The 20,215-nt window shown below is 34.2% G+C and overlaps 1 protein-coding gene across 1 annotated transcript in view; it reads left to right on the top strand.

Moving 5' to 3' along the window:
• Nucleotides 1–20,215, top strand: part of LOC134245086 (polycystin-1-like protein 1) — an 81,207-nt gene that overhangs the window by 28,624 nt on the left and 32,368 nt on the right. The window contains 7 exon segments of the mRNA XM_062727352.1: nt 978–1,191; nt 4,826–5,045; nt 5,392–5,448; nt 11,167–11,400; nt 15,345–15,395; nt 16,890–17,000; nt 19,314–19,468. Of these exon segments, the coding sequence (XP_062583336.1) occupies nt 978–1,191; nt 4,826–5,045; nt 5,392–5,448; nt 11,167–11,400; nt 15,345–15,395; nt 16,890–17,000; nt 19,314–19,468 (1,042 nt within the window).

Genomic DNA, 20,215 nt, shown 5'->3' on the forward strand with positions numbered 1-20,215 from the left:
ATTTCTTGAAAATTATTATTCTGTGTCCACTTAATTATAGACTATAAATGTCTGTATCTGGACCCAGTGTTATAGTAGCCTGGGTATTACTTTACTGTTAGGACCGTTCATTAATCACTGTGTTATGACTTGGAGGGGTTTGTTGGTAAGAGTTTATTAGATCATTAGTCATAAACAGCCCTCTATCTGTAAGCTATCTGGTACATTCCTTGTCTCAAGGTTTTAAATTTATCTAAGGTCACTCTGCCAGGATCTCTATAAACATCGCGTACCACAGGAGAAGATCCCTGGGAACTGTCCTTACCACACTGTTACTGTGTTCAAGGTTAACCTGGTATAGGTGTACAATTCACACCAACAGCCACTTATTTAGAGTCTCTAACAGTGCACACTAGAAACCTGACATCCCCGCATTCTTTGAAGTTTTATGAGAGAAGGGTGTGTGTCCTGTAGAGGTAGTGTGGTCATTACGGGCCGTGTTTGATAAATGTGTAAGGCTGGGGATTTAAATGTTATTTGTGAGTCATTACTCTGGAGGAAATGAGATTCTTCTACCTGTGGGTATTAGGTGTAGACCCTCTGTGTTAGAGAGATGTGTGTTACAGCAGAGAGAGACATTTAATTTACCGACAGAGGACGTCAGCGATGTGTGTGTGTTTGGTCATTTTTACAACAGGCTGATAGAAAAAGGAAAAGTGGATTACATTAAAAAAAAGTCCCATATCTGTCGGGGACTAGCTGGTTGCCGTGACAACCGATGCTGGGCTGCCGGAGTTTGGGGAATTGATTACTTCGTGTCCCGACTGGTTAAAGTCATTTTTTTTCTCCTGAACTGAAGGCTTCACATTAAGTAGCTCAGACCCAGGTAATGAAAGCCGGGCTAAAATGAGAAAATTGATGGCTATAGCCTCTCTTATTACAAGTACAGTCGATGGAGCGTGTGACGTGCTTTCAACATCTTTTCCGATACTTTGCAGTTTTCCTGAAGGTCTCAGTGCTGGATGGACGAAATGCTGCGGTACGACACTGCGTCACCTCCATACAAGTCAGACCGGGCGCGACAAGTACGACCCCCGCACGGACCGGCGCAGGAGATAGGACCAGTACAGCGGCCAGAGATAGAACCAGTACAGGGACGACGGAACACCAAGGTCACGTAGAATCAGGAAGTGAAATCACAGACCACAAAATGTAAGTCAGTACTAGCATTCTCACAGTATTGTCAATATTGCATGTTGTGTCACTCGCAATCCTACAAAAGAGATGAAACTTGCAGGCTCTTATATAATAAAAATGTATTAAACAGCAGCGTCAATAAAGAGAATGTTTTATCAGAATTGGCAGGCTGTATGTCCCAGTTTAAATCACAAATCACTTGATCTTTCTAACAGCTAGGTTTTTAAAAAAAAAATTTTATTTATAAAATGCATTTTTGTCGTAAATCAATATCACAAAGGGGCATTTTTTTTTATTTTTGAAGTTTTAAATTCCTGATTTATTGATTCAGTAAGATGATACTTTTATGACTTTAGTTTTCCAGAAATAATGGCAATTGTTTTTTATAAGAGAATGCGTTTCTGTTGTTTGCTGATGAAAATGCCTGTGAATTCAGATCTGATTTACATCTCAGCAGTTTAGGGGTAAATGATATCTAAATAGCAACAATTATGTCGTAATACCACAAAAATCATTTTAGCAATAAAATGTCTTTATTATTAAAATTGTGCAACAAATCGAGAGGCAGAGCTCCACTGTAAATTATCAGAGCAGCAGTTTATGTAACAATTGACCCCCTGTACCTGAATGCCGTATCAATATCGTTCAATAACACTTCTGTGAAACCACGGTAACACCCTGCGCTCGGGTCTTAAATCTAGAAATAATGTCCGCTATGTTACTGCAGTCAGCACCCGGTCCAATGGCCCCGGCTTAATGTCGACCTTGATTTCTGTGGCTTTATGTCGCATTTTCTTAAGAATTTTATCCTGATGTATGGATCTTTATCTCGCTTTAGTAAGGGCCGGTCCTTTTTAGTTTGGGTAATTGTCCGTATAATGAACACCCATTGATCCCGGTTTATTTAGGGATGCATCTTTTAAAGCCGTGCCCCGATTGTCACTGGAGTGTTAAATGGTTTTACACCAGAATTAATTGTAATAAATGACTCATCTGACTTTGTAGCAGATTTAGGGGTCCCCCACGACATGTAGGTATATAACACCTGGATATTTACCTGGTCTCACGTCTGGTCCACACAGGTAGGATAAGTTATAGCGGTGTGTACACGGCATTGTAATGCTAACATACACTGATAGAAATCTTCTTCTGAAAGATAAGACCAAATTATTGACTTTGATCTATTGGAGAGGGGGAGAAATGTTATGTGTGCCAGAGAAGTTGTTTTTCTCCTTACCTGTATATCTGAGTACCTGTCCAGGGCAAACATGTTAATATAACATAACTGAGATTTAAAGTATGGAATTCAGATAAAATTCTTTTTTGCATTAATCCTCTTCGTGCTGGTTAGCATAATGGCCGTAAAATTCTTTTTACTTATCTAGAAAAATTATGGCTTCATTTTAAGTGCTATAGAATTTTACATCACAAAAAATCAAATCAAGATGTTTAACACTGTGAAACTTTCAATTTATTTCATGCATTTAATCTATATAATTTGACCAAGGTTATTTGTGTAAAAAAAAAAAAACAACATTGAGGCAGAGAACTTACATTGTCCCCTAAAGAAAATAGTAGGAATTCAAGTCAGAATAGATCTAGACACCTCTACCAAGCCAATTAAAATACCTCTCCTAGCCCCCCTTTCCCTCCTTCCCCTTTTCTGAATGCTTCAATATACCTTAATTCAAATCCCTCCCTATCCCATTATTTCTTGACATATCAGTGCATCTTTACCCAATATAAACCCCTCTTAGCATTTCAGAGCCCCTCAGTATTCCCTTGACCTTATGACTCCTTCAGTAAGTCCTTGGCTTTATGACCTTCTCATTTCTCCATCATTTCTGAGCACTTCTATATGTCCTTGACCTTATGACCCCTATCACATTTTAGAACTTCATTATGTCCCTGACCTTCTCATTACTCCATTATTTCTGAGCACTTCAATATGTTCTTAGTCCTAGGAGGCATTGTTACCCCCCTGTCACTGATGTCCCTCCCTCATAAATTACTATATTATACTAAAATGAAGTAGAGTTATGAATTAATGCTGGACCAGTTTGTTGTAAAACTAAACCTCTATTTTGTCTTTAATTATTGGATTAAAGGGAAAACTAAATGTTGTCATGGTGATGTGTATCAAACATATGGAAAGTGGTGTAGATCTAATTCATTATTAAAAGCCCATTATAACATTTTAATTTCCTCCATATCATTTTTGTTATGTCAGTACAGAGTAGTATTTTATCAGCATTATCTGGAATGGATTAATGGTCCTGAATAATTCAGAGTTCTTCTGTATATGTAATTTATAACCATATACCTGTTATCAGCTATCGATAGGCTCTCTTTCTCTCTCTGGCTTTAATTTATAGGGCAGTACCTGTTATATATCTTAACACACATTCTCCTCTCTCTCTCTCTCTCTCTCTGACTACCCCAAACAGCTTCTCTTTCTCTTTGACTTAACCTTCAATAGATTCTCTCTCTCTCTCTCTCTCTGACTCTCTCTCTCTCTTTCCTATAATGACATTACCTGTTATTATCTACCTTTCCTGGCTTTCTGTCTGACAATTATTTGCCATTATGTAACCACGGCTTTAACCAAGGCTTGTAATCTTGCATTTAAAGACAAAATGAAATGTCAACAATGTTCAGGGCCCTCACTGCTGGTGCTGAAAGATGTATGGTGACATTTAAAAAGTTCAAATTCATCTCAATCACAATGTCTGAGGGGGGAGGAATTAAGTGGGCAGGTTTAGGTTTAGAAATTCCTCTTCGTGAACTGTTTCTCAAGACTTGGATAAGATTTTTTTTGTTCATTATAGATTCTGCTACTGTTTTATACCATTACTGGTAATAGGAGAAAAGGTTTGATTGGAAATAAGAATTCATTACTAGAGGAGGCAACATAGCAATTTTCCAATTTATTGATATTCTGGAGAAATGAATACGTTGAAGAGAATTTAATCGTAAGAGATTGCCAATTTGCATGACCTGGGGAAATTCACGCATAAATTGATACGAGAGAAAAAAAATATAGCTTGAATTGTACACTGCAGGATGGCGTAAAAGATACTGAGTTGGTTTTGAATGTAAATAACCACATCACATGACAAGAAAATTTCACCAAAATTTGTATATAGTCAGTATATCTTGTCCTGTATGATGTACATATTTACATCACATGACCTGGTGGAAATAACACAAAATATATATTTAAAAAATTGAATACACTGTAACGTACTGTACAAGCCATATCTTCATCACTTGTCCTGAAGAAAAATATACAAAAAAAATTGCACTATAAGACGTACAACTTAGAACTCTACAAAACCCACATTATATGACATTGAAAAGTTTTTGCAGAAAATGATCCAAAAAAACCCTGTACTGTTCTTACCTTAAACTGTACAAATCTGCATGACATAGAAGTTAAGTTTGTACATACCAATAAATCCCTTTTGATATCCCCTACCCACATAAGCAACCCTTGACTTTTTTCGATTGTCTGAGGCACCCCTCCCCCTTTTTTTTCATTGTGATTACCTCCACCAAGAAGTCAAGGAAATAAAACCACAAAGAAATACTTTGTAAAAAAAAAAATAACTGAGTAAATTTCCTTACATTTCCTGTTATTTATTTACAGATTGGAGATGAAGAAGAAATATGACGCCAGTTTGAATAAAGACAACAGTCAGACTCGACTCCTAGCTCTGTACCTGGCCATGCTGCTCAACAAGGGAGATCACCCCCAACACAACAGTCTCTACAGGGGAGAGAACTCCAGCTATGATGCTGGATTTAGACATCAGGTTCTTTATTCGCAGATAATGAGGAACCTCTGGAACCTGCCTATACAGGACGAGGTGAGTTTGTATAGACTTGTACAGAATATAGGATCACAAACATAGTGAAATTAAAACTATCAAAGAATCATAATACCGTATAAGTGGAAATTTTAGCGAGATGCAAATTAGCGATTTGTCCTTAAGAACTGGTAATTTATTTTTAGCGAGATGTTTATTTAGCGATTTTAAAATGCACATTAAAGTAGCTATTAGAAATTAACTCGCAATTAATTTTTAGCGGTATTCAATTTTAGTTATCTCGGCACCCTTGCTAATAATGCCAAAATTAAATCCTCGCTAAGAATTCTACTTATATGGTATGTTAATATTAGGTTATGATCATTACGTGTTCTTTTTATTTTAGGTAGAAGTGCTTCAGACACTGCAGGCTTTAGTACAGCTGACCTCAGATTCACACAAGGTGAGTACAATATAAACATAATGTGAGTATATACAGTCTCAACCAATCACCACTCACCAAAAATCATGTGTCTGTCATGTGTAGAAAGCTAAAAAGGGAAAAATATAATTATAACTGAACTGGAAAATGATAAAATGAAGAAGACAAAAGATTCATTTATCAATAATGTACTTGAAAGTAAAAACAGCCACAGGAGGTTGATGGTGAGTTTCTGTGGTAGAAGTGTACAGAGAGAATTGAGAGCTGATTTCAGTCCGGGAAATCAAAACAGGAGGACATTATCGGGGGATATGATGTTGTCATGTAAAGATCTAATTCAATTTTCCTGATGGCTCAACTTGTGAGTTAGATCTGTAGCGGTGGACATTAGGCGACTAATCCCATTAGGGCCGTATTTACTGTAGCTTGTCTGCTGATGCTGTAGATCTCCTATATAATACAACAGAGTCTCCACCATATTCAAATCCTGCATTAATAAGTTTGATTTGGCTTTTTAGGGAAAAGCATATGGATATGTACTTTTATGCTGTATATTGTTGAGAACTTTTCGTTTTTGATTCTTTAGTGGTTTCTGGTATTTCTGCTTATTGTAATTCTATCAATGTGCCATACCAGAAAAAAACTTTCCCTCTCCCTATCCTTCTCTTTTCATAAATTCAGTAAATGAGAGGAATGGGGGGAAGAGACTATAGTGTGTTTTTGGATCACTTAATTTATAAGTTGGAGGAATTTTTCTTTCCTAAGTTGCTTCAGGTTTCTTCATTAAGCTTGATTTTAGACACCCCTCCATCTTGTGTCAGTAAAGCCGATTTGTCCCTCACTAAGCCCGTGTCAGAATCTGTCCGCGTCCTTTGTCAGCTCAATGGGATTTAACCAGAAAATGCTGCTGTAATCCGATTGGTTGATGAGATCCAATTTGATGGAGAGTGTTTAGGACCAGATCTTATTCTCCAGCTTATTTTTGTCTCACCAATTGGCCTGTGTTCTTTGTTGTTTTGTTGTCATGGGTTGCTAAGAAACTGTGATCATGTGACCAGTCTTAAGTTGTAGGCTTTAATTTTTTAGATGCTCTGAAAGATACATGTAACATATGCTTACAACAGTGAATTGACAGATAATTTTATAGTTTTTATAACTGCTTTAGATAACCAAATTATTGTGTATTTTGTATTTATGAATATAAAGATATGAAATGTTGGTTTTTGCTACATATATCGTATTTACCCTAGTGAAATTTATGCAAACTAGATATACAATGTCATGTAAACGAAAATGAAATTTTTCCTAGCAAATTACCTGATATAATTATGTGAAAATTTCTTGTTAATAAAAAATGGTTTACAGTATGCAAATATTCAACAGATGCATGTGTTTGATAAATTCTAGCCAGGTTATGGAAATGATTTAAATTTGATTCATCTGAAGAAGAAAAAAACTGAAATTTTATTCTGGTTTTTACTGCACTTACACAGGGATAAGAAGTCAATGTTCTATAAAATACTATTATTTCAGGGATTTATAAGTCTGCAGGATTTCCCGGTATAAGAATGTTCAGGGATTTTTTATATTGATCGCTATTGATTCCCTAGATCACGACTCTCCTATAAGAATTTGTCTCCAATCAAATGTTCCTTCTTTTATCAGTCATTTTCACCTGTTGTATAGATATGGGGAAAAATTCAATAAAAACTCGGTGAATTTATTGGACAAAGCAAACAGCCCCAGAGTCAGAGAACAATCAAGTGTGGTTATCTCTCTACGCAAACAAAACTTATTTAATTATCCTCGACTAATTTCCAATCCTTTCTCTCATACATTTTCTTATCTTTGCTAGAAAGTTGTTCATGGATGGCAAAGAATCAAATATAAAATAGCCTTGCATTTCAGTAGGCAATTTTTTTTTTTGGAATCTCTAAAGAGTGTGTTTTTTTCCTTTTGTGTTAAAGTAGCTTCTAATTAGTCTTTTTGATTCCAAAATGATTTCTTTATTCAGGAAGCTCTCAACAATTATCACTGAAAAGCTCTATTTTATTTAGTTTTATGTAATTAGAGTGCTCTGCCCTTTGAAATAAAATAAATAAAACTAATGAAGATATACATTACCTTAAAATGTAATAATTGTTGTAAGTGCAATAATTGTAATATACTAGGTATAATTATATTTATTAGTATTTGTAGATGATATAGAGATCTATGTTATATCTATGTCCTCCTTCAAAGAAGGGCATATATTGTTTTGCTGCTGTCTTTTGGTAGGGCTGTAGGTCTGTCTGTCAGTCCACTAAGTTTCCGGTTTTCTTTTTCTTTGCAGATTTTGCAAAGATTTTGTAAACAGATTTATCATAAGAATATCTAGGTCAAGTTCTGTTTTGGTTATGATCGAACCATTTTGGAAAGAGTTATGCCCCTTGGACTGAGAAAAATTCTAATTATTTGGGGAGGGGGCATAATATTAGTATTTTAAGTACAAACATCTCTTATTGTAAATGTACTGGTAAAAGTTGTGCCTAAGTGCAATAATTGTAGTAAGTGTAATAATTTTAAGTGATGTAGTAGTAAGTGCAACATTGATTAGTGTTTTGTAGGTGTCATAGAAGTCCTTGTAATATTTGTAAGTAAATATCAGATATAGTATTCAGAGTAGCCCTTCCCTTTATTCTTTTGTTCTGATGTCACAGTACACAACAGTGAGTTTGTGCTTTCTCAATATTGATTGAAAGTTAAGAAAAATCATGTTTGAGTATGTTGTAATACATGTAGTGTGTTGCTAAAACAGAGTTCATACTTATTGGGGATATTTTGATCAATTAACAGTGAAGGATAAAATTTTGATCTTTGGATTGAGGTTTAGCAGTAGGTGTGCAGTGAATATACCATGGAATTAGTTATTGAATAACACAGTGCTATACAGGAAAAAGAGGCGATATGGTGACACCTCCCAATCTTTGACTATAGATGAAGGTTGATACTTCTATTTGACTAAATGTGGTGGTGTTAAGACAATTGGCACCCTACTAATTGGTTAACCCCTTAGCTCAATTGGTAGAGCACTGGTCTGGCAAGCCAGAGGTCTCGGGTTCAATCTCCAGCAGAGGCACAAAATTGTCTGTTACCTGTTTGACTATAGATGAAGGTTCAATCCCCAGCAGAGGCACAAAATTGTCTCTGTTACATAAAGATGATGGTTGTATAATATTAATCCATAAAACAAAGCATAATATTAAGGGACTTTTTAATGCGCAAGAAAAATAACGTCATTTTTCTGCATACTACCTCATCAGTTTCAGAGAGTGGTGATATGGATTCAGAAAACCACAGTGTGGTGATCCAAAAAGTCGGATCACGACGTCACGTGATTGCGTAAAATCAACAGTAAAATTGAGTGATACACATTAGGTATATAATAAAACCCTATTTTTGACTTCAGACTGATGAACCCTGACACACATGAAGCCCTATATTAGCCCTTTAAGTAGGAGAAGTTTGATACAACCCTATATTTGACTTTAGACTGATGAAGTTCCCTATAACCTGACACAGCCCTATATTTAAGTAGGAGAAGTTTGATACAACCCTATATTTGACTTTAGACTGATGAAGTTCCCTATAACCTGACATAGCCCTATATTTAATAGGTGAAGACCCTACAGCTGTTACTACAGAGGCTGAACTCTGTCCTACTATAACTTTGTAAATGTCAGCTTTTGGTCAATAATCTTCTATAGATTGTCAGGATAATTACACAACACTATTAAATACAGAGACTGCTTTTTAAGTGAACATTAGGAATTAGAGTATTGTGTTGGAAGTTAAGGCCAAGTCAGTGTAGGCTGGTTTATAGGGTAAGTCTTTATGATGTTTTGAAAACTTATAGAATCAGTCTACAACATCTTTATTTTAAATATCATTAATATTTCCAACTTTTATTGTGCATATATAGACTTATAAAAAAATGATGCGGCTTAATCTAGTTTCTGTTTTGAGGAACCACAATGTGCAGCATTTGATCAATCAATGCTTGATAATTCAACAAAAAGCTTACAGATTCTATTCAAAGACTTGCACTATTCTACATCCATATAATTAAACTGTAAGATTAAATCCAATTGAAAAATAATATACCCGTGTAGTGTGTCTCTTTTTGTTGGAGAAACTCAAGGTCAATGGTGTGATTCAATGTCAGTGCTTTGTAGCTTTTTTTGTATTTTACATATTTTAGTATACATGTACTTGAGATGAACTCTGGGTTTGACAATATTAAACCCAGACAATGTCATCGTTGCTGTATTGGAAGTTTTGCACAACATTCACTGTAATACATTTACGACAAAAAACACGGGGAAAATATTTGACCTGTATAAAGAAGAAATAGTTCAAACAGAGATGTTCTTCTTTGATATACGTTGAGTGCTTTTGACTTGAATTTCACATCTGCATGCTGTTCAAACAGAGTGAACGATTACTTCACGGTTACTGTAAAAGTCAATAAATGTTATGTCAACAGACTTATATTGACCAAGATACCTCACCCAAACAGTGTCTCAATAGTAAAGAAGGGTAATGTGAAGTGATCATTATACAAGACAAGGGAAGAGTCAGTGTGAACTGTCTTTGATCTTGGAAGGATACAAAAACTTTTTATAAGCACTGCGCTGCAATGTTTATTTAAAGGTTTGTTGGGCATGTAAGTTCTGAAGAGTTCATAATGCTTCTGAAATATAATTGATATAATATATCACTCTAAATTCTAGTCAAGTTTTTCACAATATTGAACCCAATACTTCAGAGGACAAGAACTGTGTCAGTTGTTAATTTTATTTTTAAGTACATGTATACCTAGATTTAACACATTGATGAGGATTTTGTAGAAATTTGGATTGTGAGTTATCTTTCTCTCATTGAGTGAATAAGATAGAATTCAGTGTGAGACTTAGGCATATAGAGTCAGCATGTTAGTGTTGATTATCACCGAGTTTGATTGATCCGCGGCTCAAATTCATGCTTCTGTCTCGCGTCTTGTCATCGCGGGGTGAAAGTCACGCAAAACTTGTGATGCTAATTTGACAGTGATAAGGCCCTAATGGATGTATTATACAGCTACAAGAGATATCAGACCGGGCTGTGATAGCAGAGACTTATACAGGAGATAGAAGGGGTCTCTAAACTCAACACAGAAATCAAGGACAAAGACATACCAACAGATGACTGAAAGAAAAACTTCAAAATAATACAGTTGTGACTAAGTTCATAGGATATATATTATGAAAGAATTGCTACGTTATTAGGTGCACAGTCCTACCACTGATCAGAAACGTTTCTTATACTTGATCTATATACATGTAACCCTGGAGTTTGTTTATTTTAAATGCTAAATTTATTGTGTTTCTGCATATTAATATTATTTTTTTTTTTTTAAACTGATTTTCCCTGATATATGCTTTAATGGAAAGTTTTAAATTGATTTAAAGCATTCAAATCTGCTGTTGAAATTCAGTCTGCTGTTTGCTCCAATTAATGCAGTACGTTATGAATAATATATTTTTATAACACAAAAAAACAAATAGTTTTAAGAGTATTGTTAAGTTACAGATTATTCTTTCTGGCAGGTTTAATTCTATAATTATAACACAAAAAACAAAAAATAGTTTTAAGGGTATCTTTAAGACAGAGATTGTTCTTTCTAATTGGTAGTTTTTTTTAATTGTTTTCTTGTTACAGATGAGCCAGGTGTCTCTCAGTGATTCTACCTCCCTCCTACACAGACTCTTGGAGACGACCTTGACCTTGTATGCCCAGAGACAGTCCCCCATCCAGGGACTCCTGACCTTGGCCGTGGAAGCAGGGTCAAACATCATCAAGGCCGTCTCTAGGGCAGCCATTGTTAACAAAGATCTGTGGTTCTTCAGAGAGAAACTGTCCCAGAGTATAAAGGCACTGGAAAGGTTTATCAAGGTCAGTCAATGTAGCCCTTTAGGAGGCTGGGGGGTCAACAAATTACCCATCAGATATAACTTCATTTCTTAGACAAGATATCTAAAGCTCCAAACTGTCATTTGGCAAAAAAAGATTTCATACATTTTAGTTTTAAAATTTGATAATTTTTGTTTATTTTTAAATGGAGCTCTTCTTCTGAGGGAGATCGATAAAGTATAAAAATGGCCACAACCACCCAACCCTCTTGATATTATCTAGATGGAAATGTTAGTCTAGTTTATAGTTTTAACAATTTTTTTTAACCATCACAACACTGGACTTCAAAATGAGGATAAGTAAAACCATATTTCTTCAACAATTTATCTTGAGAGTTTTTGTCTTTTTCAATAAGTGTTGAAATCAAGGGATTTTTTCATTGACTTCTTTTACTGCGTTTATTTAAAATCTTTCATTACATATTAATTATACCCAGTCTCCTTCTATAAAGAATTAATGGTTAACTTTCCAATGAATTAGGTAGGAGCTAGAGATGTGGTTATGTAGAATTAATGGTTAACGTTCTACAATGAATTAGATAGGACCCTGTAGAGATGTGGTTATATAGAATTAATGGTTAACTTTCTACAGTGAATTACAGTGAATTGAAGCCCTTCACCGGCATATGGTGACGTCTCCATATGAGTGAAAAATGCTCGAGAGGGACGTTAAACAATATACAATTAATCAATCTACAATGAATTAGATAGGACCCTATAGAGATGTGGTTATATAGAATTAATGGTTAACTTTCTCCAGTGAATTAGATAGGACCCTATAGAGATGTGGTTATATAGAATTAATGGTTAACTTTCTACAGTTAATTAGATTGGAGTCAGAGATTGGGTGGGTTATATAGAGATAGGAGCTTAGAGATGCTGTTAATTAATAGTTAACTTTCCAGTGAGTTAGATGTGGTTGTATAGAATTAATGGTTAACTTTGCAATGAATTAGATAAGGGCTTGGAGATGTTTTTTATATAGAATAATTAATGGTTAACTTTCCAGTGAATTAGATAGGAGCCTTGAGATGTGGTTAATGATAGAACAGCTGCTGTTGAAGAGGTATTTAAGATAACGCTCTGACCACGTTAATCAATACAGGGACGGAGGCACATTTCAGATTTCACTTTGTCACTGATGCTGAGATTACCCATAAACAGAGACACTGTAACTAAACAGTTTCTTTCAAAGAAAGGCATTTACCTTACAAGTCACCTTGACAACAGTGTTTGTGGAACATTACGTGAAGTTATCGAGAGTGTGTTCACGGCAGGGCAAAAAAAAGCACGGGCCATTCTGTCTAAACAAAATAATTAGAAAACGGTCATAAAAGAGGAAAAGTATAACTTGATTGGTGAATCAATAGATTTGAATCATTCGTCAATAGCGTCCTGTGTGTTTTTTGCGGTGGTGACAGGCTTCGTAAATGTTCATATTCTTTCCCTTTTTTACTCGCTGATTGATTAAATGGAGCTGCTAGAACCATAAAAACAGCAATACATCTGTGAAGATCATTGAATAAGATTCAATAAAGAAAATATAATTCATTTGAAGTATTTCAATATGTTTTAATCATTATGAAACCAAAAGCAGTCCAACGGATTTTCACATCTTCAGCTTGACTGAACAACTTATCTTTAGCTTTAATTGAAAATTTAAAACAAAAAAAAAAATTAAAAACTCAAATATAAAAGAAGGAAAGATAGTAGCATGGTACAGACAAAACCAATAGTCATCTTTTTATAAAAGTATTTTTTTATTTACTTTTTCCAGTTTGATTATAATATATTTTAGAACCATTTCATCACAGTGCATATTTTAGTGCATAATTTAGCACATTTATCAAGAATTTAAAAATGAAACAAGAACCTGGTGAACTTCTCTCCTGGTTTAAAAAAAAATCTGTTGATTACTGTGGAATCTAATCCCTGTGTAAAAACCTAATACTGATAGTGTGTATTGATTTAGCCCTAATCTCATAATTCATCATTACCGTAGTGTCATTTATAAACCCATACTCCATGTACTGAGGACAAATCTGCTAGAATCAGCCATAAACCAACAGTAATTATTATATACAGCCTAAGACAAAGAAAGAAGGGTGGACTGGTCCAAAGTTAATGGTTTGATTGATTATTAACGCTAATCTGCAGACAGAGTAGAAGTATTTTACAGTTTTAAAATTGCTAGTGCATTCAGATTCTATGTGTTCCTGCAGTTAACAGAATTAACACAATTTCTATTATAAAAGATTTGTTGAGGTTATCTGGGTCCTGATTCTGTACTACATGTATAAGGTCATAATATATTTTTGGATTGATAGAGTAGTCCTTATTAATTGGATAGGATGGGACATTTAAATGTAGAAAGTTATTCAGTGTGGATAACTAGTTTATTAAAGGTTGACTAAAAGTTGTACAGTATTGATAACTAGTTATTGATGGTTGAGTTAAGCTATCTAGTAGTGATAAATGGGTTAATGGGTTATTCAGGGCTTTGTTTTAAGTTATTCAAGCTATCTAGTAGTGATAAATGGGTTAATGGGTTATTCAGGGCTTTGTTTTAAGTTATTCAGTACTAATAACTGGATTTTTGATGGTTGATTTTAAGTTATTCATGCAGTACTGATAACTTTGTTATCGATGGTAGATTTTAGGTATTTCAGTACTGATAACTCAGTTATTGATGGTAGATTTTAGGCATTTCAGTACTGATAACTCAGTTATTGATGGTAGATTTTAGGTATTTCAGTACTGATAACTCAGTTATTGATGGTAGATTTTAGGTATTTCAGTACTGATAACTCAGTTATTGATGGTAGATTTTAGGTATTTCAGTACTGATAACTCAGTTATTGATGGTAGATTTTAGGTAATTCAGCACTCAGTCTGATACTTTGGTAATTTAATGATAACTGGGTCAGTGATGAAGATGTGGCAATTAGACCAGCTGTTACTAGTTATTGAGTTATTCAGCACTGATAACTGGCTTCTTTAATGATAACTCTGTTACTGTACATCACCTTTTATTCATGATAACTAGATTGTTGATGGTAGATTCTAGGTAATTCAGCACTGATAACTAGATTGTTGATGGTAAATTTTAGGTAATTCAGCACTGATAACTTGACTGTTGATGGTAGATTCTAGGTAATTCAGCACTGATAACTTGAGTAAATAACTATCTAGGTAATTCAATGATAGAGTGTGGCGAAAATTTAGTGATTTACAGTATTGATGGTAGATTTAAGGTTATTCAGTACTGATAACTTTGTTATTTGATGATATAACTCGGGTTTTTTAATGATAACTGGGTATTTCAGTACAGTAACTGGGTCGATGATGGAGATGTGGTAATCTGACCAGCTGTTACTACAGAAACAAACATTAGGAGGCCCCAGATTAAAGGATTGATGTAATGTTTGATTTCCAGAACTGGACTTTGTTTTAAGTCAACACTATTGATTTTTGAGGAAACAGATTTCCTTGTCAGAATGAAATCAGTGGTCTTTAATGGATTAACAGTTACTTCTGATGTTTACTTAACATGCAGTAGAGGTTTTAAGATTTCTTATGTTTCATTGAAAATGTTTGCCTCTCTCTCTCTCTCTCTCTGAAAATTCATAGTAAGATTTATGCTGAAAAAGGTAAAACATTTTAGGCTTTTTGTCATATTTCCTAGTATCATATTGAAAGTACTTTGAAGTTCTTAATGATAAATTCAAAATTAGTGCTGAGACAATCTCTTTTGGACAGATTTAACTTTTTTCTGTTTACTAATTATAGATAATTTAAGAACCACCTAACATTTACATCAGCACTGGCAGGACTGTTTTTAGATTTATGCTGAAAATCGGCCAATCAGAAATCAGGTTACCAAAACGGACATTCAGTAATGTAAGACATTTGTGACGGCGTGGGTTTGTTAGCTCCCATACCGATCCATTCCAGTTTGTTCAGAGAGGAGAATTTAGTGTTTCATTTTTAAAGGAAATCAAAATAAAAACATATTTCCTCAAAAGTTTCAATTTTTAAAGTACGTTTTGAAATTAAGTTCTTGGAAAGATGAAAAAAATTCCACAGTCACTTTGTATTTTTTAGATGATGCTGATTATATGACAATCTCTTCCACATAAGACGATCGTAAAAGTTTTGTCAAACAAAGAAAATTTTAACTTTAAGATGCTGCTGTTATCAGCAATTCCATTATTCATTGTATAACAGATCTGTCCGGTTTTGCTTTCATAGACATTCTTTCAAAAATTTTCTCTACATGATACGACTGTCTTTTATATAGCATTGTTTGAAATAAAACCTATCACCTGGTTTTCATCAAATATATTTTGATTAAACCACCAATTACAACACAGGGATCCGTATATTTTCATATAAACATCTCGGCAAAACTCACTACTGCTTTTGACTTTTGAATCCAAAAAATGAATATAAGTTACCGAGACGACATATAAAGTCTTATTTATTTTCCATGCATCAAAATTGGTCAATCAGAAATCAGGTTACCAAAAAAACTGACATCCTTCAGTGATGTACAGGTTAAAACACAGAATTAATGCCTGATTTTGTAACAGAGCCTATTTTTCTTTGATTGTCAACACATTTAGGTCTCCCAAAAGTTTATCGATAAAACCATGCTAATTTTGACACTCGCTAAAACCATTTCAGAACAAGAAAATCTCGAAAATAAAATACCATATGATAGTGGGTTGTGTCAACTGGCATTTGGAGTTAACTTGCGTCCGAGTAATGAGCAAAAGTTGTCTTGAAAACTTTAATTTGATCAAATTGTATCTTTTGTTACGTCATTTTTATTGTCAGTATGCTAAACATTCTATATTCTGACGTCATTTTCGGAGTTATTACGTCATAAAAATTATATAGTGACCAATCAAAAGAAGGAAATCAAAATTAATAACCAATCAAAATAGGGAACTTAGAAAAAGTAACCAATCTAGAAGAAGAAACAGATCAAGATCTTTTAATGACTAAACCCAAAACTAATTAGAAGAGGGAATAGTCGCAATAAGACATGACAGGGAAGGTTCAACCACAAACAAAATCCCAGAGAGAGACAAAATATAGCTGATAATTTGGAATTATATTTGATTTTTAAAATTTTATCTTGATGTTACATGTAGGTCACTAATACATGTATACCAATCTATATTTATTATATTATACTGAATGGAATACATATAACAGAACATAAATTCTGCACAGTCACTATTTTTTGAATGTCATCAAGCAATGTTGACTGTTCGGGTAATAGTGTTTTTTATTCTAGTAACAAATTTACATGAAAGCATAATATTATAATTTAGTTTATATTGTAACATTCATCTATAAAGTGAAATTCATGTTAACATTAAGATACAAAAAAATTAACAAATCACAAGGATTAGGGTACAAATCATATGGTTTATTGTGAAGAATTTTGTTGAAATCTTTCAGGTTAACTCTGAAGTTACTTCACTGAATGTTTATGATTGCCATGGAAACGGCCTAAACAGTCTCCAGGATGATGACCCAGTAACCATTCAGTTACCACGGCAACAACAGAAGGTATAACAAAACACCAACATTTTTGAAAAAAATGATAAATAAATGATGAGCAAATTAATACATTTATCATCAGATATGTAGTTGTAAGCAATGGAATGGAAAAAGAGATTTTGAGGTATTGAAAGTAAATTTTAAACAGAAAACATTGTTGGTATACTTTCAAATTAATTCTTTGACATATCCATTATATATTATAATTCAGAATAAGAATGTTTAAGATATCAACAATTGTGTTTGACTGTTGAACACTACCTTGTATTTCAAGAGAGAGGTGGTAATGTAATAATTTGTAGAGGAGGTAGTTTAGAAGACTGAATCGTGTTATTTTGTCATTGAGAGTCAACCACTGTTCCATAATTACAGTCAATGATACCAGTGGGAGAAACTTCTGATTTTAATAACTGTATAATTATTGCTTCTTTCTGAAGGACAAATGACTTTGCAATATATGCAATCACAACAGTGAGTGGGCGTGCTTAGGGAATACATATACCTATTGAATTATTAGCCAATATGCTCTGCAATACTTGCCCTGATTAGGCTGAAATAAAAGTTACAGTTTTCAGGCCTGTTTGCATCTGTTTTGAGGCAGCTGCATTCAAAGTTTTATCATATTTTTGATAAAATAAAAAAATAGTTATGCAGAAACAATCAGGGAAAAAAGTTCCGACCTCATAGTTAAGTTTTCGAATATTACTTCCAATGGCCATTTTCAAAAGACTTGGTCATGTTGGCTATTGCTTAAAAATACATTGAAGATAATGCTTACAATTCTCTCTTTCTGAAAAGCAATGGATAGTGCAGACCTATTGATCAGACATTGAAAGTGTGGTTAAATATATACCCTCTTCATCTACTTCATCACTAATTAAATGATAAAAAGAAGCCTCCCTTTAACATCTGTATTGGAGAAAATTGGCCTGATAACCAAAGAATTTGATTTATGCAGCCTTAGCTTATTTTATTATAAATTGATCCAATGAACAAATAACTTGAAGGCTCGTCAGAAAGCCTTTTTTTTTCAAAAAAAAAAAAAGAATTAAACAAGAAATTCTCATGTTACATGCTAAGTTTTGATTTCTGTGAGGACCTTCGTTTTAAAGTAAAAATCTCTCTTAGTCACCGAAGTCTAAACTATAAATCTAATGTCACAATCTCTCTTCACCATTACATTATCTGTTTCTGTGACAAATGGCTGGCCAGTTTTGACAGACAGGATAGATCATTCTGTACTCACTACTCTGTAGGGATGATGATGTTTTCAGCAGTGGAGTAACTTGATATTGGCAGTCAATTTACTCCTGTACGCTTCTCTGAGAACGAGATGTCTAATGGGAGAAAAAGAAGGAATGGCCTGTAAAGAAATGTAGGATTGACAGTGTGTAATGAATGCAGGGTGTAAAACACAAGTACAGAACGTTGAAGAAAAAAAGAACTTGTACACATTCAACATTGAAGATCTGTTATATTTAACAACATCCAGGATGAAACATATGGATATAACAAACAGTATCCAAGTTCAAAAGTCAACAAAACAATACAAAAAGGAGCAGAGCAAACACAGACCTCCAAAACATCAGAGGTGGGATCAGGTGCCATGGAGGAGTAAGCATCCCTTGCCAACCGGTCAAAGTGTTGTGTGCTCCTTGTCATGATCAGGAAATAATGGAAAAATCTGTTGTCAATTTATTGTTAAATAATGGACTAACAATTAGTATGAAAAACGTCAGTCAGCATTTGACTCGATTGACTTGATGATAAATTATATTTGCTGACAAGGTCTTTGTATCAACCATAGAACTTACGAAATTATAACTTTAAACTAGAAATTAGGATTCAACACATACAAAACAGATTACATTGATATCTTCTGAAGACTTTGCTGCTATCTTGTGTCATATAACATATTTAGAAATGTATATTAAGATTAACAATACAATGCAGGAGCAGAGTAAAAACATCAGAGATGTAATCAGGTGCCATAGTGGAGTAAGCATCCCCTACCAATCCCCTGAGATATCTCATGATAGGGTACATTATCATGAGATATAATATATCTGTATCATGTATCAAATTGATACAGACCCTGAGACGTGCTACTACCCATGTATCGTTCGTGCAGCGAGCATGTGGGGGTAGTAGAACGCCTCAGATTCTGTATCATATATCATTATGGGAATTATATTATCTTCTTTATATCATTACTGTTAAACAATATTATGAAAATGTAAATATCATGGTATAGGTTACATTGAAATCTTGAGACTTTAGGCAGATAACAGTATCTTGATACAAAATGTATTAATGTTACAGACTCAACAGGAGACAGTGTATCAGCTACAGAAATCCACCATGAATGTCCACCAGTTTAACTTGACTAAAACCAGCATCCACCAAACACTGCACATACATGTAAAGATGGTGCCAGAGAATCGTGGCAGACTCTTCCCAACAGCTCTCCTTATTGGGTAAGACAAACAGTTTATTTTAAGACAAACACTGTATAGTAACAGACAGATGTCAAAGACAGTGACCATTTTACAGAATAACTTATTATGACTAAGACCAAAATTTATTCTGTGTATCATGTTCTTATTTGCACACACTACAAAAATTTTTAAACAATTTTAGAATCATTAGCGAGGGTGTTGAGATTCCTAAAATTGAATATGGCCAGCAGTGAATTGTTTATCAATTGAAATGTGTCTCTTGTCGCCAGTATAAAACTGCTGAAATTAAATATATATTACAGTAACTGATTTTTAGGATAAATGTTTAATTTGCATATCACTAAAAATTCTAATGTAAACAGTGTAGGGATATTGAGGTTTCTGATCAGTGACAGTCTTGAGTCATTTGATAAAGTTATCAGTCCGTGGTAAAACAATTTACTCCTTAATCTTTCCACAAAAACCAATTTCCTCGTTACAAAACCATTTTAAATCTTGCTCTCGCTATCCTGGCTTCTCGGTGGGGAAATTAACGGTCTAATTTAGCCATGAGATGCACAGGGAATCAATGTTTGTCTTCATTTGTGATGTCAGATCCCTTGTCTTAACACAACCGCAGACCTGTCTTAATCCCCTCCAAGGCCTTCCCGGCTTTTCCATTTCATGGCCAGATACTCAATTTCTCAAGGTTTTATGAATTTATTGCCACATTCTAATGATCTCTATATTGTACTCAGGCATTGTGTGATGGAAGGTCCTATAAAT

Source organism: Saccostrea cucullata, unplaced genomic scaffold, assembly GCF_032062105.1.
Source record: "Saccostrea cucullata isolate Sc308-1 unplaced genomic scaffold, CSIRO_AGI_Scuc_v1 ctg556, whole genome shotgun sequence".
NCBI classification, from domain to species: domain Eukaryota; kingdom Metazoa; phylum Mollusca; class Bivalvia; order Ostreida; family Ostreidae; genus Saccostrea; species Saccostrea cuccullata.